This window comes from Podarcis erhardii (assembly GCF_964252035.2).
Source record: "Podarcis erhardii genome assembly, chromosome: 13".
Lineage (NCBI taxonomy): Eukaryota > Metazoa > Chordata > Lepidosauria > Squamata > Lacertidae > Podarcis > Podarcis erhardii.
Genome location: NC_138502.1, coordinates 40,180,277 through 40,208,040, shown reverse-complemented (window position 1 = coordinate 40,208,040; position 27,764 = coordinate 40,180,277). Strand labels below are relative to the sequence as shown.

The 27,764-nt window shown below is 45.4% G+C and overlaps 1 protein-coding gene and 1 long non-coding RNA gene across 2 annotated transcripts in view; one reads left to right on the top strand and one right to left on the bottom strand.

Moving 5' to 3' along the window:
* Window positions 1-735: 735 nt before the first annotated feature.
* Window positions 736-27,746, bottom strand: DBF4B (DBF4B-CDC7 kinase regulatory subunit). Its single transcript, XM_081837857.1, is given in 14 exon segments — window positions 736-1,356; window positions 1,358-2,149; window positions 3,525-3,646; window positions 5,116-5,236; window positions 6,105-6,212; window positions 6,602-6,647; window positions 8,436-8,472; window positions 9,580-9,632; window positions 12,585-12,654; window positions 16,043-16,093; window positions 19,048-19,221; window positions 20,383-20,552; window positions 23,083-23,191; window positions 27,330-27,746. Coding segments are annotated over 13 exon segments (1,932 nt in total). The 5' UTR covers window positions 23,120-23,191; window positions 27,330-27,746; the 3' UTR covers window positions 736-1,205.
* LOC309328297 overlaps window positions 6,612-27,764 on the top strand; it is a 151,635-nt gene continuing 130,482 nt past the window's right edge. Inside the window, exons 1-2 of the long non-coding RNA XR_014150749.1 lie at window positions 6,612-7,203; window positions 8,313-9,329. This is a non-coding gene — a long non-coding RNA (uncharacterized lncRNA). The remainder of the gene's footprint in view (window positions 7,204-8,312; window positions 9,330-27,764) is intronic.

The following is a 27,764-nucleotide window of genomic DNA, read 5'->3' as shown; positions in this document are numbered from 1 at the left end:
GAGGGGGAGAGAGAGGTGGGGGAGGGGCAAAGAGAAATGAGACAAGGGAAACCTTAATATTTGAAAGTTAGGATAGCTATTGGGACATTTAAGATATTGTTATGTGAGGTCAGGAAATGAGAACTTTTAAGAACTCTGTATATAAAGATGACTGGCTTAGAATGTTTCTTTTCTTCATCAAGCATCTATGTTTAACGGTCTGTGCTCTGATCTGAGAGGATCCCAAAGCAAATATAGATCCACCCACATATCTGATGTAGATGCGCTCAAGTAATAATATAAAGGGAGAGGCGAACTAACCTCTTTTGAGTCAATAGGTGGAGATGGCAGATACTTTGAGGGAAACCTTGACTCATTGGAGCAAAAGACAGGCTTTTTGCAAGGGATCCTGGGAAGTCACCATTTTGTGGGGTTTCGAAGCGCGAAATCTTAATTCCTATATATTAATATTGCGAGAGTAGAATCACAATTTAACAGCAATGTGGAATTCAAGGGTGCGAGATATTCATAAAGAGAAGCAGAAAGTTGGGAGATTCATGGAATTGTAGAGCCGACCCCTTGCCATGCAGGAATCTTTTGCCCAACGTGGGGCTCAAACCCACGACACTGAGACTGAAGAGTCTTATGCACTACCAATGGAGCTATGCTCTCCATGAATTCAAAAGCTGGATATAGAGGAATGAGTGAATTTTGGAAACCAGGACCTTAAAGGAAAATGACACGGAACAAGTGCAGTCAAATGTTTGCCGTTGTTTATTTCGGTTCAAAGGGGGCGCAGAGCAGGAAAAAAAGCCACATAAAGAAGCACACAAATCAAAGGGCACTTGTAAGGATGCAGTTATGACTCCGTAGGATACTGGAGGAGAAAGGAAGATTTGGCGGTAGCCCGCCTGCAAGAGGAGTGAAGGAGAAAGAAGCTCAGAGATGGAAAGAGGCAGAGCAAAGAGAGGGCATAGGAAATAGAGATGGAGGAGGATGCGGAGCAGAGGAATCAGGCCTCTGGAAGTGAAGCCTAGCTTATCCAGTTTTCCACACAGGCCCCAACTGCTGTTGAGTCCCCTCCATCTCCATACAGCTGTTCCTGTAACCCTAGTCCTCCTTGCAGCCTGAGATTGGCTGTTTTCTGTAGGAGCGCGGAACAGAGATGGGATTCATAGTTGCTGCCTCACAAAGGCTGACGCAGGTCCCTAGCAGCGCAGCATCCGTCAAGCTCTTGAAGGGGCGATGGAAGGCAGTTTATCCCATTCTGACATGGAAAGAGGGCTCTTTGCCTCAGGAGAAAGACTAGTCAGTGGGCAGAGAGGAGCAGAGAGGCCATGGCTAGGGCCTAGGCCCAGTTGCTGAGGTAACACACCAAGCTAGTTCAGATATATCCAAGAAAGACAAGCAGTGCTGGTCCACAGAGCCCAGTAGCGTGGGGGCTATGTGCTTGCCCATGGGGAAACCAGACATGCTTCTTGATTCAATACTAGGGCTGGGAAAGTCCCAAGAAATGCATGCGTTCTTCCCTTGATAGGGAGAAAGAGCAGCCACCTCGCCCTGGTCCAACTGCTGCGCTGCGTTTTGGAGGCAGCCGGTGTCTATAGCAAGAGGCTCAGAAGACAGACTGTCCCAAGTTAAGTGTGAGGGGCCAAGGTTGCTGAATGGTACCGCAGAGAAGCCGAGGGGTCTGGAAGCCATCTGATTCGGAGGGCATCCTGTCGTGCCAGCCTGATGGTTCCCAGGGAGGAGCAACTTCTCATCCGGCAACCTGTCGTCTGAGGGATGCTTGGATAAGGCTAGCTTCTTTCTTGCTTGCCCGTGCAGGCTGCCCGAGAGCTTGCGTTTCCGAGACAGCACAGCAGGCTGAACTAAGAGCCCCCTCTCTTGGGGGATGGCACCGCGGTCGGCCTCAGCGGAGGCTGCAGCCTCTGTGCGAGTGCTGGCAACCAGTCTGCCCGCTTTGTGATGCTCGGATGCTGACCCCAGGGATCCAAATGGCACTGGGGTGAGGAGCATCTCTAGGGGTAGCTCTGCAAGATGGAGAAAGTCTTGGTCCTCGAGCAAGTGAGCTGAAGCCTCTGGGTTGACAGTCTGTCCTCCAGCAAACATGCAATAGTCCTCCAAACGAAATTCAGAATAGTCACCACTACAGGCACTGGGAGGCACCCTAAGAGGAAGAGAATATGAAGATAGCAAATGATATAAATATAGCACATTTGGGCCCCAGGTGAATATATTTTTTGTACCTTTTTAAAAAATAAATCATTATTTTAGTGTTCCCAAACCAATGATCTGCTTCTTTTCAGTTCTTCTACTGGAAGTTTTAATTTTATCATATTACACAAAGAACAATGTCATTGGACTGCTTTATCTACACTAAACAAAATAAAATGGCCCCACCGTTGGTTTTGTTCTTCAGTCAGAAGCATGACCATAAGACAGATATTCTTCTATATTTTTCAGCCACCTAGACAAAACTTTTGTCAAAAGCAATGGAGGGAATAATAGAATTAAAGAACTGGAAAGGGACCCCAAGTGTCATTTAGTCCAACCCCCTGCAATACAGAAATCTCATTAAAGCATCCATGACAACCCTAACCCTAACCCTAACCCTAACCCTCCACTTTCCGAGGGAGTCTGTTCCGTTGTTGAACAGCTCTTACTGTCAGAAAGTTCTTCCTGATGTTTAGTCAGGATCTCCCTCCATGTGACAGCCCTTGAGATATTTGAAGATGGCTATCATATCTCCTTTCTGTCTCCTCTTTACCAGGCTTAACATACTCAATTTCCTAAACCGTCCTGCAAAAGGCTCCAGGTATGGTCTGACCAAGGCAGAATAGAGCAAGACTATTACTCCCCTTGGGGCAGCGGGTGGCGCTGTGGGTAAAACCTCAGTGCCTAGGACTTGCCGATCGTATGGTCAGCGGTTCGAATCCCTGCGGCAGGGTGAGCTCCCGTCGTTCAGTCCCAGCTCCTGCCCACCTAGCAGTTTGAAAGCACTCTTAAGTGCAAGTAGATAAATAGGGACCGCTTTATAGCGGGAAGGTAAACGGTGTTTCCGTGTGCTGTGCTGGTCCTGGCTCGCCAGCTGCAGCTTCGTCACGCTGGCCACGTGACCCGGAAGAGTCTTCGGACGGCGCTGGCTCACAGCCTCTAGAGCGAGATGAGCACGCAACCCTAGAGTCGGACACGACTGGCCTGTACGGGCAGGGGTACCTTTACCTTTTTATTACTCCCCTTGATTAGTATTTTTGGCTGCTGCATCACACTGTTGATTCATGTTAAGCTTGTGGTCTAGTAAGACCTGTAAATCCCTTTTACATGTACTACTGGCAATCCAGGATTATGCTGCATGAAGAAGTGCTTCCTTCTGTCCATCCTGAACGTCCTGCCAAGTCAGTTTCTACAACTGTAGCCATGCAGCAGATCAGAATCCCTGAATATGGCCACAATACTCAGTGAAGTGATTCCTCAGTCCTTCAAAAAGAGCTGGATACTTATAACTCTTCACCCCCTCCAAAACCCATGAGTTAAACTTTCACCTCAGTGGTGGAGAGGAGGAAGAAGCCACAAAGTCATTGGTCAGTTGAGAGAGGATGCTGTCCACGAGAGTGTAGTGGGACGGATCCATCGCAAATTCTTTATGCCGTTGACTTTGAAGGTGCTGCAAAAGGCAAAATGGCTGCATCAGAGGCAATGGGAGAGGTCTGAAGATGGGAAGGAAATGAAATATTCTGTACCAGCAAACCTCTTCATTTAAGCATCCAGACAAAATAAATCATTAAATGAGGAATTGCCTTGTTTAGGAGCTGGGAAGACTGATACGACCTCAGGAGCTTACCCACCAAAGAAAAGCTGCTTTGGTGGGGAGGAGAAGGAGACTAGAACTGCCAGAGGAGAGGAAGTAATACTAAACCAGTGCCCAGCTGAATATGTTTGTGCCAATATTTAAGAAACTGGACCAATTTGGGGGGTTGCATTCTGCGCAACAGAAAACCACTGGTCTCCAAGGAAGTTACCAGACTTTTAATTCTCAGGAGGGATAAACAGAGGCATGAGGACTTGTCCCTCCTCCCAGTCTATTCAGCACTGAATGCATTTATTCTTCAGTGACATCTGCACTACCAGGCCTGGGAGACATTAGTACCCAGAACTGTGCATATGCTGGGATTCTGTAAGAGCACAGAAGGCAACACTATCACAGAACGTATCTTCCTGAAAAGCTCAGCTTCTTTAAAAACACAAGCAGATTTATCCCTTATGCTGCAAAGATGAGCCTGTTAGTACATGGCTAATGGTGCTGATGTCTCCAAAGCCAGACAGTTGGCTGAATGAGAGCTGGGTCTGAAATTCCAATGGGAACTTTTTGCAGATCTTCAAAGTGGTCACGTGTGTGTGTGTAAAGGCAATACATATTCAGGGGATGGGGGGAAATTGTGAAATTTTCGGAGTGGCAAAGAGCTTTACCTGAAAAACGGCAGCAGCAACAAAGGCTTTCTATTTCCTTTATAAAAATGGAATTCTATTTTGGCCCACCTTCCATATACAGTGGTACCTTGCGTTATAGATGCTTCAGGTTACAGACACTTCAGGTTACAGACTCCACTAACCCAGAAATAGTACCTTGGGTTGAGAACTTTGCTTCAGGATGAGAACAGAAATTGTGCGGAGGCAGCATGGTGGCAGCGGGAGGCCCCATTAGGTAAAGTGGTGCTTCAGGTTAACAGTTTCAGGTTAAGTACGCACCTCCGGAACAAATTAAGTACTTAATCTGAGGTACCACTGTTGTCCCAGGACTGGGCAGACACTGGTATACCCGTATTTTTTGCTCTATAAGACACACCAGACCACAAGGCACACCTAGTTTTTGGAGGAGGAAAACAAGAAAAAAAATATTCTGAATCTCAGAAGCCAGAACAGCAAGAGGGATTGCTGCGCAGTGAAAGCAGCAATCCCTCTTGCTGTTCTGGCTTCTGGGATAGCTGCGCAGCCTGCATTCGCTCCATAAGATGCACACACATTTCCCCTTACTTTTTAGGAGGGGAAAAGTGAGTCTTATAGAGCAAAAAATATGGTAAGTGGGCTTGTTCTCCTTCAGAGGACGCCCGGGTCTGGGGCAAGGGACTTTCTTACCGTCTGCAACTCTGCGAAGACTTCTTCACAACATTCACAGTAGCCTTTCTGTGGTTTGGGCATGATACAGCAGGCCGAAGGAGGGAAGAGTTTATTGGGTGACCGCTTGCTTTCAGGTGCTCTGCAGAAAGGGCAAAACAAATGTATTCAGGACACTCCATTCCCCTGCTGCACAAACCCAGTATCCTACTTTGTTCCCCTCGCCTTCAGATTTGTCGACACAATTTAAATCTTTTATAGTCTCCTCAGCACTTGAGGGTCCCATCCAGGACTATCTTTGGTTTCTGAACTTCAGGCCTGCCCAACAATATTTTTGTGGCTTCCCTTTCTACACCTGCGGCAAAAATAGCTAGTGCTATAGGCAAGATTCCAGTTTATTTACCTGGTTTCCCCACCACATAGGCAGATTTGATTTGTCCTGTACAGTGGTACCTCGGGTTAAGTACTTAATTCGTTCTGGAGGTCTGTTCTTAACCTGAAACTGTTCTTAACCTGAAGCACCACTTTAGCTAATGGGGCCTCCTGCTACCGCCGCACCACCGGAGCCCGATTTCTGTTCTTTTTTTTTTAAAAAAAATAATATTTATTCCAATTTTAAAGATTACAAAAAGAAAACACTAAATTAAGCAAGAAAAAACAAAACAATACATCACATAAATACAGACAAGCAGAAAATAAAAAAAATCCCAGAAAAATACAAACAATTAAGAAAAAAGAAAAAAGAAAAAAGAAAAAAACAAGTCAAACCTTCCCATAACTTATTTTTCATTTGCTTGTTTCCTTGACCTCCTTGATTTCTGTTCTTATCCTGAAGCAAAGTTCTTAACCTGAAGCACTATTTCTGGGTTAGCGGAGTGTGTAACCTGAAGCGTATGTAACCTGAAGCGTATGTAACCCGAGGTACCACTGTATATTTATTGGCAGAGCTTCCTAAGTTTTCCTCCCACGCCATTAGCTACCTTACCCACCCGTCCCCCACAAACACTTACTTTGAGCTGGAAGAGGTTCGTGGGGGTTGAAATGGGCTATGTCTTCTCAGCGGCCGGAAATACAGTTGGGGGAAATTCTTGAATTGTTGAAAGAATGGCCTGAGTTGCCTAGACAGAGCGAAAAAGCTCTCAGCAAGTACTTGGGAAATGAACAAGAATGGCCCTTGGGAAGGCAGCATGTATAGAGATCCACCTACAGGACCTTCATGGAGGGATAGCTGGGAATCATGCCAAGATGGGAGACGTCATTGCCCACTTTATTCCCCTGGACCTCTCAATGGGTTTACCAGAGAAATCCGTACCCGTACCCTGCATTATGTGGGAAAGATTGAAGAGTTTCTACATCAGAGGCCAGGGCAGGGGAAGTGGATCTGGCTAGTGAGCCAGATCCAGAACTCCCCCATGGACTGCTTCGACAGAGCCAGGTGACATCAAGCTTCCAGTCTTTGAGAAATTAATAGGCAGGGGAGAGTCCCGTGACTCTCCATGACTCTTACCTGCTCTCATCTTCAATTTTCAGGAATGGAGCTTTCAGCCTTACTACTAGGAAAGAAACAGGAGAAGAAGAAAAGCAATTGTTGGCAGCTCTCGTTATTAAAATATCAGAGGAAAGATAGATACAGCCACCACCATCCCAGACTTTGGATTAGTGGAAAGGTCACAGGAAGCTAGGGAGCCCGGACACCTCTCTTTAAAAAGCTAAGCATCAAGTCATTACAGATTTGTGGAAGTCAGGAGGTGGGGGAGGAGGGGGGAGGATTGCAGTTAAGCAGCCAGCTCTGGGGGGAAACAGCTGAGCAAGCTGTTGCAGGTGACTGTTACTTAAACACTGTGCAACAAGGCGATTATTATATTAAAACAACAGCCTGCCTCATGGGCAGGCAGCATGCCAGCACCATGCCAACGCTGCATTGTTAGCAAGTGGGAGACAGTCCAGAACTGGCAGCCACAATAGCACATCTCCAGGGAACAGGAGATGTGGCTGGACCTTGTCGTCGGCACAAAGGAAGCCCATCAGCAATTTTAAATACCAAGGGAACACTGGAGATTTCCCTGGAAGGGGGGGGGAAGAGGCGACAGGGAGAGAAAATAATGTACAGTGAGCTGCATATTTTTAGGACCCATTTTATGCTTGTGATTGGAAGTTGTTTTAAATTGTTTTTAGTATTGTGTTTTAATTGTTGTAACCCATCCCGGGACCTTAAGAGTGAAGGATGGATAGATAACAAACAACAACATCACCATGGCATACAAAGCATATGCTAAAATGTACACAAGAAAAGTTAGCACAGTGGTTTTCAACCAGTGTTCCATGGCACCCTGGGGTGCCTTGAATGATGGTCAGGGGTACTGCGGGCAACAGTGGCCTCTGTCCCTCTTTCTTTCCCTCCCATCTCTGATGCCCTCTTGCATCTCTGCCTTCCAAAGGCTAGCACGGTTGTTTGTTAAAGCAGACCTGGCTACAAGCTCTGCAGGCAAGTGGTGCCTCTGGGGCTGGTCAGGGGGTGCCAGTTGCCAGAAGCTGAAGTGGCCTTAGAATAAGCAAGCAAGCAAGCAGGCGAGGCAGCCCAGCCAGCCAATCCTTGCTGTTGGGAATGGACAGACAAGTCCCAGGTCCCTGTGAGGCAGTATGAGAAGGCACCTCTCTTTGGAACAGGGCGGGCAGCTCAGAGACCACGGGCAGCAGCAGTGACTGCCCAGAGGACTCCCAAGAAGAGGGGAGAGGAGGCTGAGGAAATGCCCCACAAGGAAGGGTGTTCGATAAAGAGCGAGAGGCTGCCAAGCTCTGCAGGGAAGAGGTGACATAACTGGGCTCCTGAGACCCACAGGGGTGCCACATAAATAATTGGTTGGTCAAGGGAGTTGCAAACTCAAAAAGGTTGAAAACTTCAGAGTTAGCACAACCCAGTGTAAGGTCCTAGCTCTTTATTATTGCTAGGCTTGGAAACATGCAACACTTGTTTGGAAAAGCAAGATGAAGTGATGGGACTTTAACTGATCTGGACAATGCTGTTTCCTACTCACAGATCTGCAACTTTTCTTCCTGTTTCTTGTCTGCAGCCAAATTTTCTCCCTCCAATTCAGAGTTCTGTTTTTTTAAGTGTTCAGAATTGGAACTGACTCAAGTCTCTTTATTTTGCATGAAGTGATTTATATACGTTTTCTTGTAGCAAACCTCTCTGGCTTTCTCTCCCCGTCTCATTTAAGCACAGAGTGTACATCACCAAACCGCAATATGAATTTTGGAGTTTATGCAAGGCGATGGGAGGCAGCAGGTGACAAGACAGGGCGCCCCCTGGCCTCTAGCAACATCGAAACCTCCATGCTTACCTTCCGAAGGCTGGAACCCAGAAGCAACCAACTTCACCTAACCCAGGGGAAATACACAGTAAGAGATGTCAGGACAATGAATGTGCAGCAAGCATTAAAAAGGCTGACAGAGGCAGGCAAAAAAAAAAAAAAAAACCCTAAATGCACACGGCAGCAGGTTTCTGGCAGCTGGTCCCAGCAGCACTGACCGCCAGTGCATGTGGCAGATGATGTCCCACCCATTCTCCCAGTGCCAATGGTCAGGGAACATGCTTGTTCACATGGCAGTTTATGTAACACCAGAGCATATGAAAGTGGGTTATGCTGGTGTGCTCTAGAACTAGAAACCACAACCCCTGGAAGAGGCGGACCTCTGTAGTCTCCCCAAACCCAGGTTCAAATTCTCAGTCTTCTACCCCCAGTTACATTGTGCTTTTGAGAACCTGTTTGCATAATATGAAATGATCTCCTAAGAATTGGCAAATGCCTGGAAAACAGCCTCAAAAGTCTTCTAGCTAAATCTCTCCTGCTCTGGGGTGCGACAAAAACCGAGTCCGTTTGTGGGAAGCCAATAGGGCCACAATCATTTCAGTCGTGCGGGCACCTAACCTTCCAGACAAATGGTGTCAATCAGCCACAGAAAGAAAGGCAATGATTTATCCTGCCCTTCCTGCTGTAGGGTAGGATTTACCACATCTCAAGCATAGCATTTCCTGGGCCTTTTACGATCCTGAGGGACGTGGGTGGCGCTGTGGGTTAAACCACAAAGCCTAGGACTTGCCAATCAGAAGGTCGGCGGTTCAAATCCCCACGACGGGGTGAGCTCCTGTTGCTCAGTCCCTGCTCCTGCCAACCTAGCAGTTCGAAAGCACGTCAAAGTGCAAGTAGATAAATAGGTACTGCTCTGGCAGGAAGGTAAACGGCATTTCCGTGCGCTGCTCTGGTTTGCCAGAAGTGGCTTAGTCATGCTGGCCACATGACCTGGAAGCTGTACGCCGGCTTCCTCGGCCAATAAAGCGAGATGAGCACCGCAACCCCAGAGTCGGTCACGACTGGACCTAATGGTCAGGGGTCCCTTTACCTTTTAAGCATGGTATTTCCCGGGCCTGTTACGATCCTGAAATCATAAAAGCTGCACAAAAATGTACCTCTTAACGTTACCAACCTTTGCCGTGGAAGGGTGCTTCTTAGACAACAATCGTATGTAGGACAGCATTTCTGAGGAGGAAGGGCCATTAAGGAGAACAACATTGTATTCTATCCCCTAGAAAAAGATAAGAGTAGAGGAACAGGAGCACAACCTAACTCAGGCAGTATATACATTGCTGGCTTAAAACTCAGGAAGGCGTTTCTCAATTCAGATCATATCTGGGTTGGGAAAGAACGCATCAACACATTGTGTTTCAAAAGAAACAACAGGGAGCTATTGATTATAGCTAAAATCATTTGTACACTGCTTCTCAAGCCAGTGGTGGGCTAGTACTGCATGTGGAATAAATGGGAGTGTGGACACAACCTCACAGTTTCAACACTTGGATGGGGGAGAAGAGAGAAGGAGGGGGAAAGAGGCCACACCCAGTTATCAAACCAAATGTGAGCACTTGTTAGGTCACCAACTTTTAAGCAGCTGCTGCAGCTGTGCCCTGAACAGCAGCCTGATCAGCAGACAGTAGCAAGTGATCACACTTATCTTCACACCGTGGAAAAAGCTAACTTAAAATTTACCTACTGATTTCTGCAGATCAAGCACAGGAACAGGGTTGATCAGCCGACAATTTAAGTAAGCGGTGTCAGAAACTAATTGACAGAGGGATTAGAATGAGGCATAAAGGAGAGATGGGGCCCCACAATTAAGGTAATGTTTGTCTAATGTTTGCATGAACCAACAAGCGCTCAGGTTGAGGAACAAGCCTTCTTTTCTCCCACCCCAGCTTTTTCATATGCTCGCTGCTGAAGCAGTACTGATGCCACAAAGAACTCTGCAACATCTCAACAGGTTTATCCTGCAGGACACCTGCTAAATATGCTTAACAATTCTGAAACTGAATGAGCAAGACAGAACATGTGCATTAAAAAAATAATATGCACACATTGTACAGAAGCAAACTTTTTGTATAGCGAATCACATAAATTACCTGGTAGCACTTGCTTATGTCATTCCAGCCTCCCTGGTAAGGAAGAGGCTGGAACTACATCAGTCTTTTGGTCCAATTAAGGCTATGGTTGCCAATTGACAGAAAAGAGGCCCACCCCGGTGCATTTAGCAGCAGACTGACTCACAAAAATACAACTCAGCAAATGAGGCATTTCAGTGGAGAAGAATGTCTGTTGATCAATCTGCTGAGCCACGGGAGTCAGAGCTAGTAAGACTGTCAGCAATCCTAATCAAGACCCATGCAGAAGAGAGTGAGGGAAAATCTCCCCGGCAACCACCCCATACCAATGAAAAGCTCTTCCATCCATCGCTCTGGCCTGCCACCTTCTGGCAAGGAAAAAGCATTGCGCTATTTCATGCAGAAAAGAGGTTTGCCTCTATAATGCGGTGTTATCGATTGAAATCAAGGTGATTTAAATCACTCTGGGAAAAAGACCAATTTAAATCATTGATTTACATCAGGTTTCCCATTTTGAAATCCATCATTTTCTGAGCAAGCATGCACTCTTAACTAGTTGCTCTAATAACTGGAGCATATTGGTCTGCATCTAAATAGAGCCTATATGTAGCACAGGAAAATGCCTTATATTGGCCCACCTAGCCAAGTTGTTTACTCTGGCTGGCAGTAGCTTTACGGGGTCCAACACAGAGAACTTGCCCATCACCAGATCCCTGATCCTTTAAACCAGAGATTGAACCTGGAATCTTCTGTGTGCTAAGCACACTTTCTGCCAGAGCTAAAATCCCTACCCTAAATCTCAAAGTAAGTTGAAAGCAGAATTCAAATCCTTTGGTGTTGCAACCCATATTTTAGGATAAAATAGGTTTACATAGGTAAAGGATCCCTGACCATTAGGTCCAGTCGTGGCCGACTCTGGGGTTGCAGCGCTCATCTCGCTTTACTGGCCGAGGAAGCCGGCGTACAGCTTCCGGGTCATGCAGCCAGCATGACTAAGCCGCTTCTGGCGAACCAGAGCAGTGCACGGAAACGCCATTTACCTTCCCGCCGGAGCATTACCTATTTATCTACTTGCACTTTTGACGTGCTTTCAAACTGCTAGGTTGGCAGGAACAAAGACCGAGCAACGGGAGCTCACCCCGTCATGGGGATTCGAACCGCCAACCTTCTGATCAGCAAGTCCAAGGCTCTGTGGTTTAACCCACAGCGCCACCCGCGTCGCTTTTAGGTTTAGATCTATCGAGATAAAATATAAATACAAGTTTTCATGAAGATTAAAAAAAGGTTTGCTGATTCATGCAAAAAACAGAATCGAAAGGATTTATGCCTGAATGTATGCAAAATGGACACAGACCAAAATAGACACATCTATCCCTAGCTCTGTCTCTCATCATTTTATACCCTCCATGCACTCCAGAATCTGCCCCATGTTCTCTTCTTTACCTGTTATACAGGATGATGTCTAGTACTGAGCTGTGAGATCCAGGTTTGTATCCCTGCTCAATTACAAAGCTCACTTGGTACCTTCAGACAAGCACCTTCTTTAACCCAACTTGCCTCCCAGACTGTTACAAAGGTACAAAGGCAGCACCAGGCAACCCACCCTAAGCCTCTATAGCAGGACAGGAAATTTTATATTAAGATTTAACAGGACCTTGGGGTGGGAGAAACTTTCAAGTTGCTTGGAAGAAAGAAGCACACAAATTGTGTATTCCAACCATACAGGATCCTTTTAGGGAATCCCGGGAACTGTTAATTTTTTTATTTTTATTTTTGTGGGGGGCGGTAGCAAGATTTCTGCTAGGTTGGGCACATACACAGGGGGAAAACCATACCCTTTAATTCAAGATGCAAAAAGAAACCCACAAAACGTCAGCTCACAGAAGTTGCCTCTCTTAGGTAGGGAGCCCTGGTGGGAATGAAGGAGCCACACTGGTAAAAATATTTGGGAGAGTTCTTTCTTCACTGTCAGACTAGATGTTTCTTTTGCAAGACACAATCTATCTTTGCAAAGCCATCTGCATGGACACCCCACTCCAGATCAGAAAAAGGATACCATCTATGTGTATAATCTGTACCCCCCAGGATCGCGAAGTGGCAAGGATGCTGTTGCCACAGGTGCTATCCTGAAAAGAAAGAAAGAAAGAAAGAAAGAAAGAAAGAAAGAAAGAAGAGAATGTATTTAGCAATTACTAATCAGAGCACCTATAACAAATCAGGTGGGGCAGAGAGAATACTTTTCACGAAACAGGTGTAGGACCAAGGTAACTCATCGACTCAAAGGTTGTCTTGCCAGTACTCTGCTGTCTCAGGAAGGCCATCCCCCAGCTTTCTCATGGAGCAACAGACTACCACTAATAGTGACTGGTGTTTGTCTGGCATACAAGCTCATACCACCTAGATTATCTTTGACGATAACCCTGAGAGCTTTCTGTCTCCCCTGCAGCACATGAAACTTACCTGCTTGGTGGGCATATTTCTGTAATATGTCTGCTCTCTGGATTGCATGGGGGAGACCTAGATTATTAATGTATCTATTTGTTTTGTCTGTCACCTGACACAAGGCAACTTACCATCACATTTGAAAACGTACAAAATCGTTAAAAACCACCACAATTAAAACCTAAACACTCTAATAAATATATGATAGAGAGGAAACATCTGCTTCCAAGGGAGAGGGCGTATTATTAGCAACCCAACCCAACACTAGCCTTGACTCATCTGGGTGAAATTTCATTGAAAGCCAGGATGAAAATTAAAGCCTGGACCTGGCACCCAAAAGATGTCAGTGTTGGTGCCAAGTGAGTCTCATTTTGAGAGCATTTCACAGGTGAGGGGTGGGGATGGGGACAAAAAAAGGCCCTCTCTTTATTGTCATCTTCCAAGCCTCTCTCAGAAGAGGCACAAGGAAAATGGCCTCAGACGACACTCGTAAGGTCCTAGTATAATCTTGCCAAGAGAGGCAGTAAATCAGGTATTGTGGTTCTGGGCTGTATAAATCTTTATAGATTAAAAGTAGCACCTTGAATTGGTCCCCAAAACCTATAGATAGGAAGCGCAGTTGTGCCAATACAGTGGTACCTCGGGTTAAGAATTTAATTCGTTCTGGAGGTCCGTTCTTAACCTGAAACTGTTCTTAACCTGAAGCACCACTTTAGTTTAATGGGGCCTCCCTGCTGCCGCCGCGCCATCATAGCACAATTTCTGTTCTCATCCTGAAGCAAAGTTCTTAACCTGAGGTACTATTTCTGGGTTAGCAGAGTCTGTAACCTGAAGCGTATGTAACCTGAAGCGTATGTAACCCGAGGTACCACTGTACTAGTGTTAGTCCCATGGGTAATCTGGTGGCTGCATCGACACCAGCTAGCCCTATGTCCATCGCAGTAATCCAGTCAAGAGGATACTGGGAAACAGATCACCATAGCCAGGCCATCCCTTCCCAGATATGGGTACAGCTGGACCACCAACCAAAGCTGGGGGAAGACACTCTGTGCCATTGAGGCCCCCTGTGTCTATTACATTAACCTGTCTCAGTCAGGGTTAAAGCTCAGTTTTGAGACAGAGGGAGTACAACCCTGTTGCTTTTGCTTGATCTCTCAGGGGCTTTTGATACCATTGGCCACGGTGTCCTGAAAGACTGCCCGCCCCAGTGCAGTCCTATAAGACCACTTAGATCTGGGGAAATTCCACTCATGGGACTGCACCCTAAAGAACATTATTGTATTTTTGTTCTAATGGATATTGTTTTTATATTGCACATAGATTAGAGATTTTTTTACATCTGAATCAGGAGACGCAGTGACTGTTCTGAACCGGTGCCTGGATGTAATGGAGAGCTGGATGAGGGCCAGAAAACTAAGACTGAATTCTGGTAAGGAGGCAACTTTGCGAGGAAGTGATTCCCAGGCACAACAGATTACCAGTTCTGGACAGGATTGCACTCCCTCTGGAAGAACAGGTACAGTGGTACCTCGGGTTAAGTACTTAATTCGTTCCGGAGGTGCGTTCTTAACCTGAAACTGTTCTTAACCTGAAGCACCACTTTAGCTAATGGGGCCTCCTGCTGCCACTGCGCAATTTCTGTTCTCATCCTGAAGCAAAGTTCTTAACCCGAGGTACTATTTCTGGGTTAGTGGAGTCTGTAACCTGAAGCGTATGTAACCTGAAGCGTATGTAACCCGAGGTACCACAGTATGTGCTTTCGGGGTGCTTCCAGAACCATTTTTGTCACTGGAAGGTTAGGCAGTCTTCCTGGTGAGGAGCACCTATTACCAACTTAGGTTGGTACGTCAGTGTCAGGGAACTGCCATCGGAAAGGCAGGTGGTGGAGGGGCTCTCGGAAGCTAGGAGAGACTCAGCAGCGGAGGAAGGTACCAGCAGGGGGAGAGAGGGAGATCAGAGAGAGAGGGAGTCGAAGGGATGGCTCAGGGAGTCTTCTAGCGAGAACAGTGGAGAAGTCTCAGGACCTCCTATAGGTACACCCACTCCTCGCCAGAAACTGTCGCGCAGAGAATCCAGAAGACGCGTTTCCGTTAAGGAGCTTTTATGCTGGAATAGATTCCGTAAACGCCCACTGTCGGATTCTGCCAGCGATTAAGGGAGTCATGTTTAAGGGCTCCGCTAAGGACAGAGTTTGAGAACCATGCCCAAACTCTGAGGGACTAAGCTTTTACGCACAAGCAGCTCATCATCCCATCACAGTCAGTTACAACCTTAACTGAACAAGGAGAGTTCGGCCACTGTGATTCATGCATTGGTAACCTCACAACTGGACTATAGTGAGGCATGCATTGAGACCGGACTAGATGGTACAGAATGTTGAAGCAAGGGTGCTAACTAGAGCACCTGTAAGGAGGGAGCTACAGCAGTGGCTGAACCAAACCAGGTTCAAGGTCAATGATCTTGGGACCAGGTTACCTGAAAGACCATCTGCCCCTGTACAGACCTGTTAAGATTGTTTGGATCATCTGGGGAAAATTTTACTTGAGGCCCTGCACCCTGCAGAACTTAACCTAAAACTGGGCATTAGCTGCTGCTGCCCCCATCCTTTGGAATATCCTTCCCTCTCTACATCATCCATAATTTGTTTCAAAAGACCTATTTTTTGCCCAGTTTCTCTATGACTCATAAAAAAATATTTCTGTTTTTTTATGATACTGTTTTATGTAAGAGATTTTAAATATTAAGCAGTTTTTAAAATGCTTATAAATAAATGAATAAAGCAACAGAAGAGGACCCTAGAGAATCCTCAGTGCCACAAGCCTGATCCTTCTGGGGTGGTGCAGCCTCATTTAGAACAGGCTGAACTCCACTCATCTGGTCAGAGGAACCACCCACTAACTAGCAGCATCTCAGTCTTGTCTGGGCCGAACTTCAGCTCACCGAATTATTGTTCAGGTTAAACGTTAAGCAGGCGCTTGAGCTAGGTTGCATTTCAACTCTGTTGTTTCATCCACAACTGTGACCCATCACCCCACCCCAAGGATGAACAAAGTGATTGGTAGGGTTGCTCACCTGACCCCTGATGGCTTTATGCAAGAGCTTTTTCCCACGACTGATCAGGTTCTGCATAAAGAGTTGGGGAAGGTGTGGGTAAGAATGGGGAGGGAAAAGAATTGGGACAAAGGAAAGAGCAGGTTAAAACAAATGGAGAAATCAGATTTCACTGGTCTTGGCAATGGGATTTATCTGTTTCTATTCCTCACTTCTTCATAAGCATTAGGCATTAGCATTAGGCTTATTTGTGCGCTCTTAGTTCAGTTTAACAGTGGGACGCGGGTGGCACTGTGGGTTAAACTACAGAGCCTAGGACTTGCCGATCAGAAGGTTGGCGGTTTGAATCCCCGCGACGGGGTGAGCTCCTGTTGCTCGGTCCCAGCTCCTGCCAACCTAGCAGTTCAAAAGCACGCCAGTGCAAGTAGATAAATAGGTACCGCTCTGGCGGGAAGGTAAACGGTGTTTCCATGCGCTGCTCTGGTTTGCCACAAGCAGCTTACTCATGCTGGCCACATGACCTGGAAGCTGTATGCCGGCTCCCTCAGCCAATAAAGCGAGATGAGCGCCGCAACCCCAGAGTCAGTCATGAGTGGACCTAATGGTCAGGGGTCCCTTTACCTTTTTAGTTCAGTTTAACGGGTTTTGGGGCATCACAGCTGGACTTCTTAAAATCAGAAGTGGGAAGGGACGGTTGGACAGATACATACATACATACATACATACATACATACAGGGAGCAGGAGCAGCTATGGCCAGGGATGAAAAAACAAAACTTATGTCAAGGTCAGCAAATGGAATGCCCATCCAGATCTCCCCTTCTTAGAAAAGACGTAAGTGACAGTAAGCACTTGAAAACCTGGTTTGGTTGAAGTGAGATTTTTTTAATGGTAAAATGGGGCTTGGCTGTCTGATGCTTGAAACCCTGTCCCACCAGAAGGGTGTTTTGCATCCAAGGCAACGAAAGACCATTTTTTTTAAAATAAAAAAATTGCTTTTTTTAAAAAGCAGCTGCAGCCATTCTTCCCAGCTAGCCCAAACACTGGAAGAAAATGTTTATCTGTCTGATAAAACCTCTGCAGCTTATTAGGACTAAAGAGGCTGGTGCACGGTTTTCTTCTTTTTAGCCTAAACAATAAAGTTGGGGGAGGGCAGGAACCTCTGCACTGCTAAGTAAAACTGCTTTTGGGTAGTAGAGAGAGATAAAAAGGCTGAGCTAGACATGACAATCGTGTAAATTGGAAATAGCATGCACTTTGCTGTTTTTGCTATATAGCCTAAATAACATCAGGTCTGCAAAAAAATAAAAAATAAAAAATCTCCCCATTGGCGACAGTGATGGGTGATAAACATGGGCTTCCATCCTGATGTAAATAAAAGTAGGGGGGATTTTTGCTGGTACCATGGCAGAAGGGAAAGGGCTTAACTCTACTTCTGGGTCACTGCAGGCCTATATGTGGTTGTTTACAAAAAGATGCCCGCTTGTTTCATTCACACTATTAACATCACATCTAATTTGGTCCAAAGATGGACCAGTGTCCTGCCTCAAACAGAACCAGAGCCAGAGAACCCCTTCCCTTCCTTCATTCTTGGTCTCCAGCATTAAAAAAGAAAAGAAAAAGGTACTGGGAAACATGGAACAAGTGAAGTCCCCCCCCCATGAACTAATCCATCTTTTAAAAATGTCAATTGAAAACATGCTTCAAAGCCCAGAGGTTTTCTTTAAGGATTCAGAGCAAACAAAAAAAAAGGTTGCATGGCATTCTCATACTGAGCGCAGGGGCTGCTAGCATGCCACAAAAAGGAAGCTAATTTTTAGGGCAGTATTCAATGCACTTGTCCCATCAGCACAAGGACTTTTGCCCAGGCAATGGGATTTCCCCTCCCTCTCTTCCTGTGCACCACTGTGGTGTACAGTCATACCTTGGAAGTCGAACGGAATCCGTTCCAGAAGTCCGTTCGACTTCCAAAATAATTTGAAAACCAAATTGTGGCTTCGGATTGGCTGCAGGAAGTTCAGGTTCCAAACAAACATTTGCAAACCAGTACAATGGCTTCCGGCTTTGCCGCGTTCGGGAGCCAAAATGTCCGAGTTCCAGGGCGTTCGGGATCCAAGGTATGACTAATTGCTAGAGTGTTGAACTTCAACATTGAAGATCAGGGTTCTTATCCCCACTCAGCCACGAAGACCATGGACCAGTCACACTCAGCCTAACCTACCGTCTTTTTCGCTCTATAAGACGCACTTTTCCCCTCCTAAAAAGTAAGGGGAAATGTGTGTGCATCTTATGGAGGGAATGCACACTGCGCAGCTATTGCTGATGCCAGGAGAGCAAGAGGGATCGGTGCACAGTGATCCCTCTTGCTCTTCTGGCTTCAGGGATAGCCACGCAAAGCCTCTTGAGTGCAGCGGGAGCGCTCCTGCCTCTTTGCTCAAGAGGCTTTGTGTTGCTTTCTTGTTTTCCTCCTCTAAAAACTGGGTGCGTCTTATGGTTGGGTGAGTCTTATAGAGCGAAAAATACAGTACAGTGGTACCTCAGGTTAAGTACTTAATTCGTTCCGGAGGTCCGTTCTTAACCTGAAACTGTTCTTAATCTGAAGCACCACTTTAGCTAATGGGGCCTCCCGCTGCCGCCACGCCGCTGGAGCCCGATTTCTGTTTTTATCCTGAAGCAAAGTTCTTAACCTGAAGCACTATTTCTGGGTTAGCGGAGTCTGTAACCTGAAGTGTATGTAACCTGACGCGTATGTAACCCGAGGTACCGCTGTACTTCACAGGGTTGTTGTGAAGATAATATGGGGAAAGGGGAAGAGGTGTGTATGCCAACCCTGGGTTCCTTGGAGAAATGGTGAGATATAGATACAATAACAAACAAACTTGTTCTGGGTTTCCCCCCAGCTCTCCAGATTTGAGGAGAGCACTGGTGGGGTGGGGTGGGGTGGGGTGGGGGTGGGGAGTTGCATTGCGAAAAAATACATAAAACTCCTAGTCCTAGTCCCCCAACCCACCCTGCCGCATCTCTTACAGTGTCTATTGGCTTGTGCAAAGGACCCTTTTGGAGCTCTGCTGAAGGCCGGGATCCAACTTGAGCATCCTTCAACGCAGAACTACTTTGCTTTTCCATCCACCTCTCCCGCCTGGCCTCTTGGCTACTGGAGACAACGCAAGTCACTTCTTTGCTCAGAAAACTTTCAACAACCTGGAGCCAGAAACAAACAGGAAGACAGTTTCATAGCTGATCATTAATCTTGACTTATTAATGGTGGACATTTCTTGCTTGGAATGAATCACGACAGCTGCACACACACCCCATACATTCAAAGCACTTTCCCCAGAAGAATCCTGGAAATAGTGGATTGTTAAGGGTGATGAAATTTGTAGTTCCATGAGGAGTAACTACAATTCCCAGGATTCTTTGGGAGAAGCCTATGGTGTGTCTGTGCTGCCAATCCTGCTAACAAACAATCCTAAATTGGGGAGGTTGACGGAAGACCAACAGTATGAAGGCTACATACACATTATACCTTTAAAGCATGTTTTCCCCACAAAGAATTCTGGGGACTGTAGTTTGTTAAGGGCTGCTGGAACTGGAACTCTGTGAAGGGTGAACTACAGCACCCAGAATTATTTGAGGGAAATAAGGTGCTTCAAACGTTCTTTAAAGGTACATCATGCGTATGCAGGTGAAATTATCTGAGCCTGTCTTGTTCACACACATCATGCAATATTCACACAATGCCAAGTGGATTCCCTCAGCAAGCTATAATCAGTGCAACCAACCAATGCTTCCAGTTCATATATATTTTTTAACTCTGACTGGTAATTTGGAACAGTTGACAATTTTGTGGAAATGTCTTTCCTGTTCTGCTTCCAAACCTGCAGCGCCTTAAGGAAAAGACGACAGAATGCAAGGAAAAACTTGGTATGTCCCAGTTTCCCCTGCGGTTAAGTTGCAAGAGGGTGGCCAATAGTACTGAACTTTGAAAAGACCATCCACATCTCTGGACTGAGCCAATAGTAAGCTAGCACGTTTAAACTGATGACTGAAATACACTGAATGCCGCCCCACCTACCCATTTCTGATCTAACTGTGCTACAGTGCTGAACTGGCACAAAGAAAAACGTTGGGACTCCTGCCTGTGTGGAAGCCACACCTGTTTCCCTGGAGACATTGCACTTCCTGGTGCAATGGGCAAACTCTGTCCACTCGTGGATGAGAGACACTCATTCTGCATATGCTCAGAGGCATTTTAGATGGAGTCCGTGTCAAATTGGTTCTAGTTACAATTATGCCTGACTGAACTGTAACATTGGCTTTCCTAATGGAGACCAGTAAGAGAAACAACCCCACTGTACTCACCCCACCCAGTTGCTTCACGCTCTCTGCCAGAAACTCCAGATTCTTGCCCCTGGGCAGGTCCAGGTAGAAAGATTTCCCAACCAAAGGACGGCTTCTGGCTGAACGGGCAGCCTCCTCTCGTTTCCTTGTCGCTTTCAACTGGCTCTTCTGGGCGCGGCCATCTAGACTGGCTGCAAAGTAATGAGGGATGTTGTCCAATCACATTGCTTTCTTCTCTGTTTTCCTCTGCCAGCTATTTCTGTTTGTCACGCCAAGGGCTAGTGTGGTGTAGTGGTTACAGCAGGGATAGTCAACACAGTGCCCTCCAGTTCTTGCACACCACGATACCCATCACCCCGACCATTAGCAATGCTGGCTGGGGCTGATGGGAGTTGTAGTCAACAACATCGGGAAGGCATCACAGTGGTTACCCCAGTAGACCTGGGTTCAAATCTCCACTCAGCCATGAAGCTTACTTGGTGACCTCTCTCTGTCTAACCTACCTCACAGGATTGCTGTGAGGATAAAATGGGAAGAGAACAGTGTATACTACCTTGAAACCTTTGGGAAAAAGGTAGGGTATAAATGCAATAATTAATAAATAGAATTTTGTAAATTGATGTTAAACATTTGTGAGATTGATGGTGTTCCTATATATTGCATCTTTGCTGTTTATAGCTAAAGGCTTATTGTAATCACTCAGAGTGACTTGGTTTCATTATTGGGTTGAAGCCAGAGAAAGTTACAGGGCAATCCTACATATGTCTGCTCAGAAGTGTGTATACTACACGGACGCTCGGGTTGCGAACGCGATCTGTGCGGGAGGCACATTCACAACCCGCAGCGCCGCATCTGTGCACGCCGTGGATTACAATTTGGCGCTTCTGCGCATGTGTGAGTGCCAAAACCCAGAAGTAAACCTGAAGGGTCTGTAACCTGAGGTATGACTGTATAATGTACAAATTGCAGCCTTAAGCCATCCTTTAAGCTACAATGCTATGCAAACTTATCCGGGTATAAGCCCAAATGAACACTGTAAAATTTACTTCTGAGTAAACATGCACAGGATTGTAGTATTAGTCCCTTTGAAACCAATGGGACTTCAGTTGTGCCCACCGATTTCACTGGGACTAAAGCACCCTCTACATCAAAACCATAACTTGCCAATATTCTGTTAGTAGATATTATTTCACCATCTATTGAATTTTACATTACCTGATTTAAAACACTACTCATGTTAGAAAAATGTTGGAATGAAGTTATATGGCTTTAGTAGAAATGTTATAAGGAATTAGGTATAAATAGATTATTAGAGTATTAAAGGAAAAATAAGGTTAGAATATGTTAAGATAATTATAGGACAGAAAATAGAGGAAGATGGAAAGGAATTGCTGAAACAATTAATAGAAGTGGAATACAAAAAGGGACGTGTGAGGAGGTCGTTGAAACAAGTGAATGAAAGATAAGATACTGAAATTGTATGATGTGTGCTAAACTGTTTTTGTTTTGTTTTGTTTTGTTTATTGTGTTAGTGTTGTGTAATTTTTTTATATTGTATTGTATTGTCTTTTTTTGTTTCTTTTTTCTTTCCTTTTTTGTAGTGTTTAAAAGTAATAAATATTATTTAAAAAAATAATAAAAAAACACTACTCATGAGGACTTATTTACATTGCACTGAATTGTTACAGGATGTGATTTATGTTGTACATTATTTCATCACTTCTATGGGTTGTAAATTGCCTTGAGTACAGCAGTGCAGAAAAGCAGGTAATGAATTAAAAATGAAAAGTGAAAGGAACTCCTTATCCTTCCATTCTCTTTTAAAGCTTTAAAAAGGTTTGGGTCCAAGTTATTTGAAGGCCCAAGTGCACTTTGAGTGCAACATCTGATATCAACACAAAACTAAGTCCTCAGTGTTATCAGCCCAATCGTGTGGAATACTGTCCCAACAGAGATTCAGCAGGTGTATTCTGTATTAATCTTTACTCTCTTTTTTGGGGGGGAAACTTTTACGCTGCCAGGTTTTTGTAGACAATTTAAAAAATCATTTTTGTTACAGTCAGTTGGTGATCTGTGGTTTTGGTTTTTATTTTATATATATTTGTTATATGCCATACTTAATTTTTTAAATAAATTGTTGTATGTAAGTATTTTTATAAACGAACAGGTGGAAGTCCTGCTTGTCACCAAGTGCAATTAAACTGGCATATAGAAAGGGGAGAACATTTTCCAGAGTAGCCCCAAGGCTCTGGAACTCTATCAACTAGGCTCTTGGAAAGATCCGAGAACTCAACTATTCTTGATGAGTTTTCCTTGAAGATTTTTGGAATTAATATAAATTGCTGTGTTTTCTTGCTGCTGTTGATTTTGATTATATTGGACTTTAATTTCATCTGTCTGTTTTATTATGTATTGGCTTGTCAATCTTTTTTATTTGTGATTGCATTAGGCTGCTTTTATGGATGCCAATTTGAGAGAGCTTTTGCTTTTAAAGGCAGCATAGAAGCATTTTAAATAAAAATAAATCCACAGTTATCTATGCTGGCTAGGGGACGCTACCTCATCTAGAGATTGTGTGTTGTGTTCAGCTTTTATTCAGAGCAGACTCACCAAAGTTAAGGGACCCAAGTTTGCCATGCCCATTCATTTCACTGGGTGTACTCTGAGTAAAAGTTAGAAAGACAGCTGAATATAACCAACCCCATGGGTGCATTCACTCACCGAGATTTTGCCAGTGCCGAAGGGTCCAGTCAGCCATTTTAGCAGAGAAAGCTGGGATGGGCTAGGCCAGCAGAATCCTCAGCATTACAAAAAAAATCACTTCAGAAGGCTAAAACAAAAGGAAAATAAAGTTATCGGCCTTGAAGTTGTCACGTTCTGAGGACGTTTGCTGAAGCTCCAAGAATATTTAAAACAAAGAGTTCCCAAGAGCACAGATAAAAGTTCTGCCATACTGCAGTCCAGAAAACCTTCTCATATTAAGGCAGTCAAGTGCGCTAACTCTGTAACAGACCCTTAAAAGAGAGAATAACTGTACCCCAAGCATGCCTCAGCCAACTCTCAACTTTCTTCTCCTCCAAATTCACATGACAAAAACTGCTTTGTTTTCACAATGACTCGCATGTATCAAACCCCCCACCGAATCCGCCCTTGCAGGCACGTTGTCCATTCAAGAAAAGAAATGAGGAGCACACAGAGTAATTGGGGAATCATAACTCTTGCATTCACTGGGGAACACCAGGCAAAATCACAGCGGGACCCATTAACATGGCGAAGGCTATTTAGCAATACGTAATGTGTGAACAAACACGTTCACGAGACCAAAAACACTGCAATCGAGTAAAAGCTTTAAGCAGATCCCATCAGTGGGATCCTCAACCAGCATTCCTTTAAAAAACGGACCTTTTACTTACACGTAAAACTTTCTTCCGCCCATGAATTTAAGACCTTGTTTTCCCGAAACTGCCAATGGACCAAGTTTAAATTTCCTGCCAATAGCTATGGTTGTTAAAGAGTTTGTGAGCTACGGCGGCCGGGAAGGGCGAAACTGAAGGGAGAGGGAGGGGCTTGAGAGGGGGAAAGCTTACCTAGGAAACAACTCCAGATGCAATTCGGATCGCGTTATGCATTGGGAAAAGGAGCAAGTGGCGGAGCGCGGTTTCAAGTGAAAGGCGAGAGGTTCACTCAACACCACCTCTCTGCCTCTGATTTCCTTGTTATTCATGGTTATTTCATAAAACAGGCTACATCTCATACGCTTACAGGTTACAGACTCCACTAACCCAGAAATAGTACATCGGGTTAAGAACTTTGCTTCGGGATGAGAACATAAATCATGCTCCGGCGGCACGGCAGCAGCAGGAGGCCCCATTAGCTAAAGTGGTATCTCAGGTTAAGAACAGTTTCAGGTTAAGAACGGACCTCCAGAACGAATTAAGTTCTTAACCCGAGGTACCACTGTGTGTGTATACACACACATACATACATATATGTAAAGGTACCCCTGACCATTAGGTCCAGTTGTGGCCGACTCTGGGGTTGCGGTGCTCATCTCGCTTTATTGGCCGAGGGAGCCTGCGTACAGCTTCCAGGTCATGTGGCCAGCTTCTGGTGAACCAGAGCAGCGTATGGAAACTCCGTTTACCTTCCCGCCGGAGCGGTACCTAATTATCTACTTGCACTTGACGTGCTTTTGAACTGCTAGGTGGGCAGGAGCTGGGACAGAACAATGGGAGCTCACCCTGTCGCCGGGATTCGAACTGCTGACCTTCGGATTGGCCAGTCCTAGGCTCTGTGGTTTAGACCACAGCGCCACCCACATCATTCATACATATATATGTGTGTGTGTGTGTGTGTGTGTGTGTATCACTTAACTGAGGTCATTTCCCCCCCCAATAAATCCTGGCTACGCCCATGCTTTAAGCCCACTTTAAAGATCATGCACCAGAAGAGGGTTGGACTAGATGACCCTTAGGGTCCCTTCCAGTCTGACTGTCCATTTTAAGAGGAGTATGTTGTGCAGCAGTTATTAATCATGGACAGAAGAGTAGGCCAAGCTAATTTTGTTTGGCTGGTTGGCAACTCTGATGTAGGTTACTGGGATTAGAGGTGGGGGAATCAGGATTCTGTAACTGTCACAGCTGCATGGGTGGCTTTCATCATCATCATTGCAATCCCATGGTGGGGAAAACTGCAAGCAATGGTTTTCTATCAATCATGCCACCCAAAAGTGCAAGATGGAGAACTCTGAGGTTAAGATGCTTTAGGGTAACTCATCTACGCCAAATGATATGGAGTTTGCTTTCTACATAGTAATCTGAGTACAGACATTGCATTCAGCATCACTCTGGGCCGGCCAATTTCTTTCTTACCCTCCCGGATGTCTGAATTATTCAGAATGAATGGAAAGGTGTCAACATGACAAGGGTTGAAGACAGCTTACTAGGCATTTTGTTTGTCAATTAATGACAAGTTCATTTAGGAGAGCAAGCAGGGTTTTTTTCCCTTCCAGCTTAGACTACAATTGCAATGAATACTGGAAACCCCAAAGCAATAATTTTTTAAGTGGGGTGTAGCATTGATTCTGTGTAGCACTATCTTTCCAAGCATATATATATATTTAATGACTTCTGAACATTTTCATTTCACAGCACATATAGGGTGTTAAAGGGGCTTCCAATGGCACCTGTTTTGTGGAACAAAAACATCTGAAATACAGTGGGCTCAAACAGGGGTATGCATCAGGAATCGATTGACTAGCAGAGGCAGGTGGCCGGTTGGTTGCCAGACTCCTACAGTTGCTATAAAGACAGATTGGTTTCACTCGCCTGTGCTGAACACCATACATTTGACTTGACATCTTGCATTGTAGCTGTTTGATGTTTTTAGTATTTTAAAGTAAATATAAGAAAAATTGAACAGCTATTTGAATTTGACCTGCCATTTGAATTTGGATGGGGGATTTTAAAGAACTTGTTCCTCCTTGACAGTATGTTCCCCTCATAAAAACTTAACTTTCTTCTACTTAGGTGTTTCCCGACTGAGGCCAGTTTTAAACTGCCTTCTCTGCTGGCTTGATGTTTTACTGTATTGATATACTTTACTGTATTTCAGAGCTACTGACAGTGATCTTTCAGAATTACTGGAGAATGGGCCAGATGCCAGAAGACTGGTGGTGAATAAATGCTGGTCCCATTTTTAAAAAATGGGTGGTGGTGGCTGATCATGTGAAGAGAGTCTATGCTTGTGAAAACATTATACCTATAATGTACATTCAAAACACATCGTTTCCCTCCAAGAATACTGGGCATTGATGTTTACCCATCAGTTACAATTCCCAGCAACCTGTAACAAACTATAGTGTCTATACAGTAATTATTTGGTGAAATAATGTCCTTCAAATGTGCTCTAAACGTAGTGTATACATATGAGTTCCATTCTTCTTGTTCTTCTTTGGCGATCACTCGTAGCCGAGGAAGATTGTCTTCCATGAACACGGCCTTACCAGTGAGTCCGTAAGTGACTGTGGTGGCCAATTCTGGATCCATACAGTGGAAACTGTGAGGAAACCATGAGGATCATCTACACTGACTAGTTCAGGACTATGGGCGTAGCAAAGATTTATTTTTTGAAGGGCAGGCTTGGGTTGGGTGGGCAGAACTGGGTTATCTGCAACACAATTAGTCAGTTAAGTATTTTTATTTATTTACCATATTTTTTGCTCTATAAGACTCACTTTTTCCCTCCTAAAAAGTAAGGGGAAATGTGTGTGCGTCTTATGGAGCGAATGCAGGCTGCGCAGCTATCCCAGAAGCCAGAACAGCAAGAGGGATTGCTGCTTTCACTGCCCAGCAATCCCTCTTGCTGTTCTGGCTTCTGAGATTCAGAATATCTTTTTTCTTGTTTTCCTCCTCCAAAAACTAGGTGCGTCTTGTGGTCTGGTGCATCTTATAGTAGAGCGAAAAATAAAGTACTTGATTTAGGAGGGCAGCTGCTCCCCCTGCCTCTTGGCTACTACACCCATGTTCTGGATGCCCCAATTTAAGGAGGACATTGACCAACTGGAGCATGTTAACAGATGAGTGACTGGGACGGTGCGAAGTGCGTTATATCTGGAAAAGTAAGTCTTTCCAGGGTAATGTTTATCTTGGAAAAATTAGGAATTCCAGGGCTGTCAGGACAAAAGGCTGGAGCACTTTCTCTGTGGCTCCAAATGGCAAAACCCTCTGCAAAGAATTGTGGAGCTGGGATCCCGAGGGTTGTGTTTCCCAACCTTGTGCCTCCAGCTGTTTTTGAACTACAACTCCCATCATCCCTGACTAGCAAGACCAGTGGCAAGGGATGATGGGAACTGTAGTCCAAAAACAGCTGGAGGCACAAGGTTGGGAAACTTCTACTCCAACCCCTTGCATATGCAGGAATCTCAGCTAGATCATCCATCACGGATGGCCATCTAAAAAACCCCTTACTTCAAAACCTCCAAGGAAGGGGAGAGAGCAAGGATCGCTCTGAAAGCAGCAGGATCAGTCCAAAGCATTTCACCGAGGCGGTTTGCAAGGCGGGTCTCTCTAAATCCCAACCCTACGCGCGCTTTCTTGGGGAGGCAAGTCTCCCACGGAGCGAAACGAGGGTCTGCACTTGAGTACTGCGCTGACACGCAGAATGGCAGCAACTCTCGGGTTTTCCGAGCACGTCTGAATCATATCCTCGCGAGTTCCCAGCAACGCTCTTCTTTTTCTCTCGCCGCCCTCGGCAAGAAGCGACACGGGCTGGTTTCTTTTGCCGTCGTTTTTTGTCCCGCGCGCCCTGACAGAGAAAACGGCTCTTCGCGGGCGTCGCCTCAGCCCTTTCTGCAAACCTCTTGAGGAGGCGGTTAAGCGAGAGCTGGCCCGTACTGCCCATGC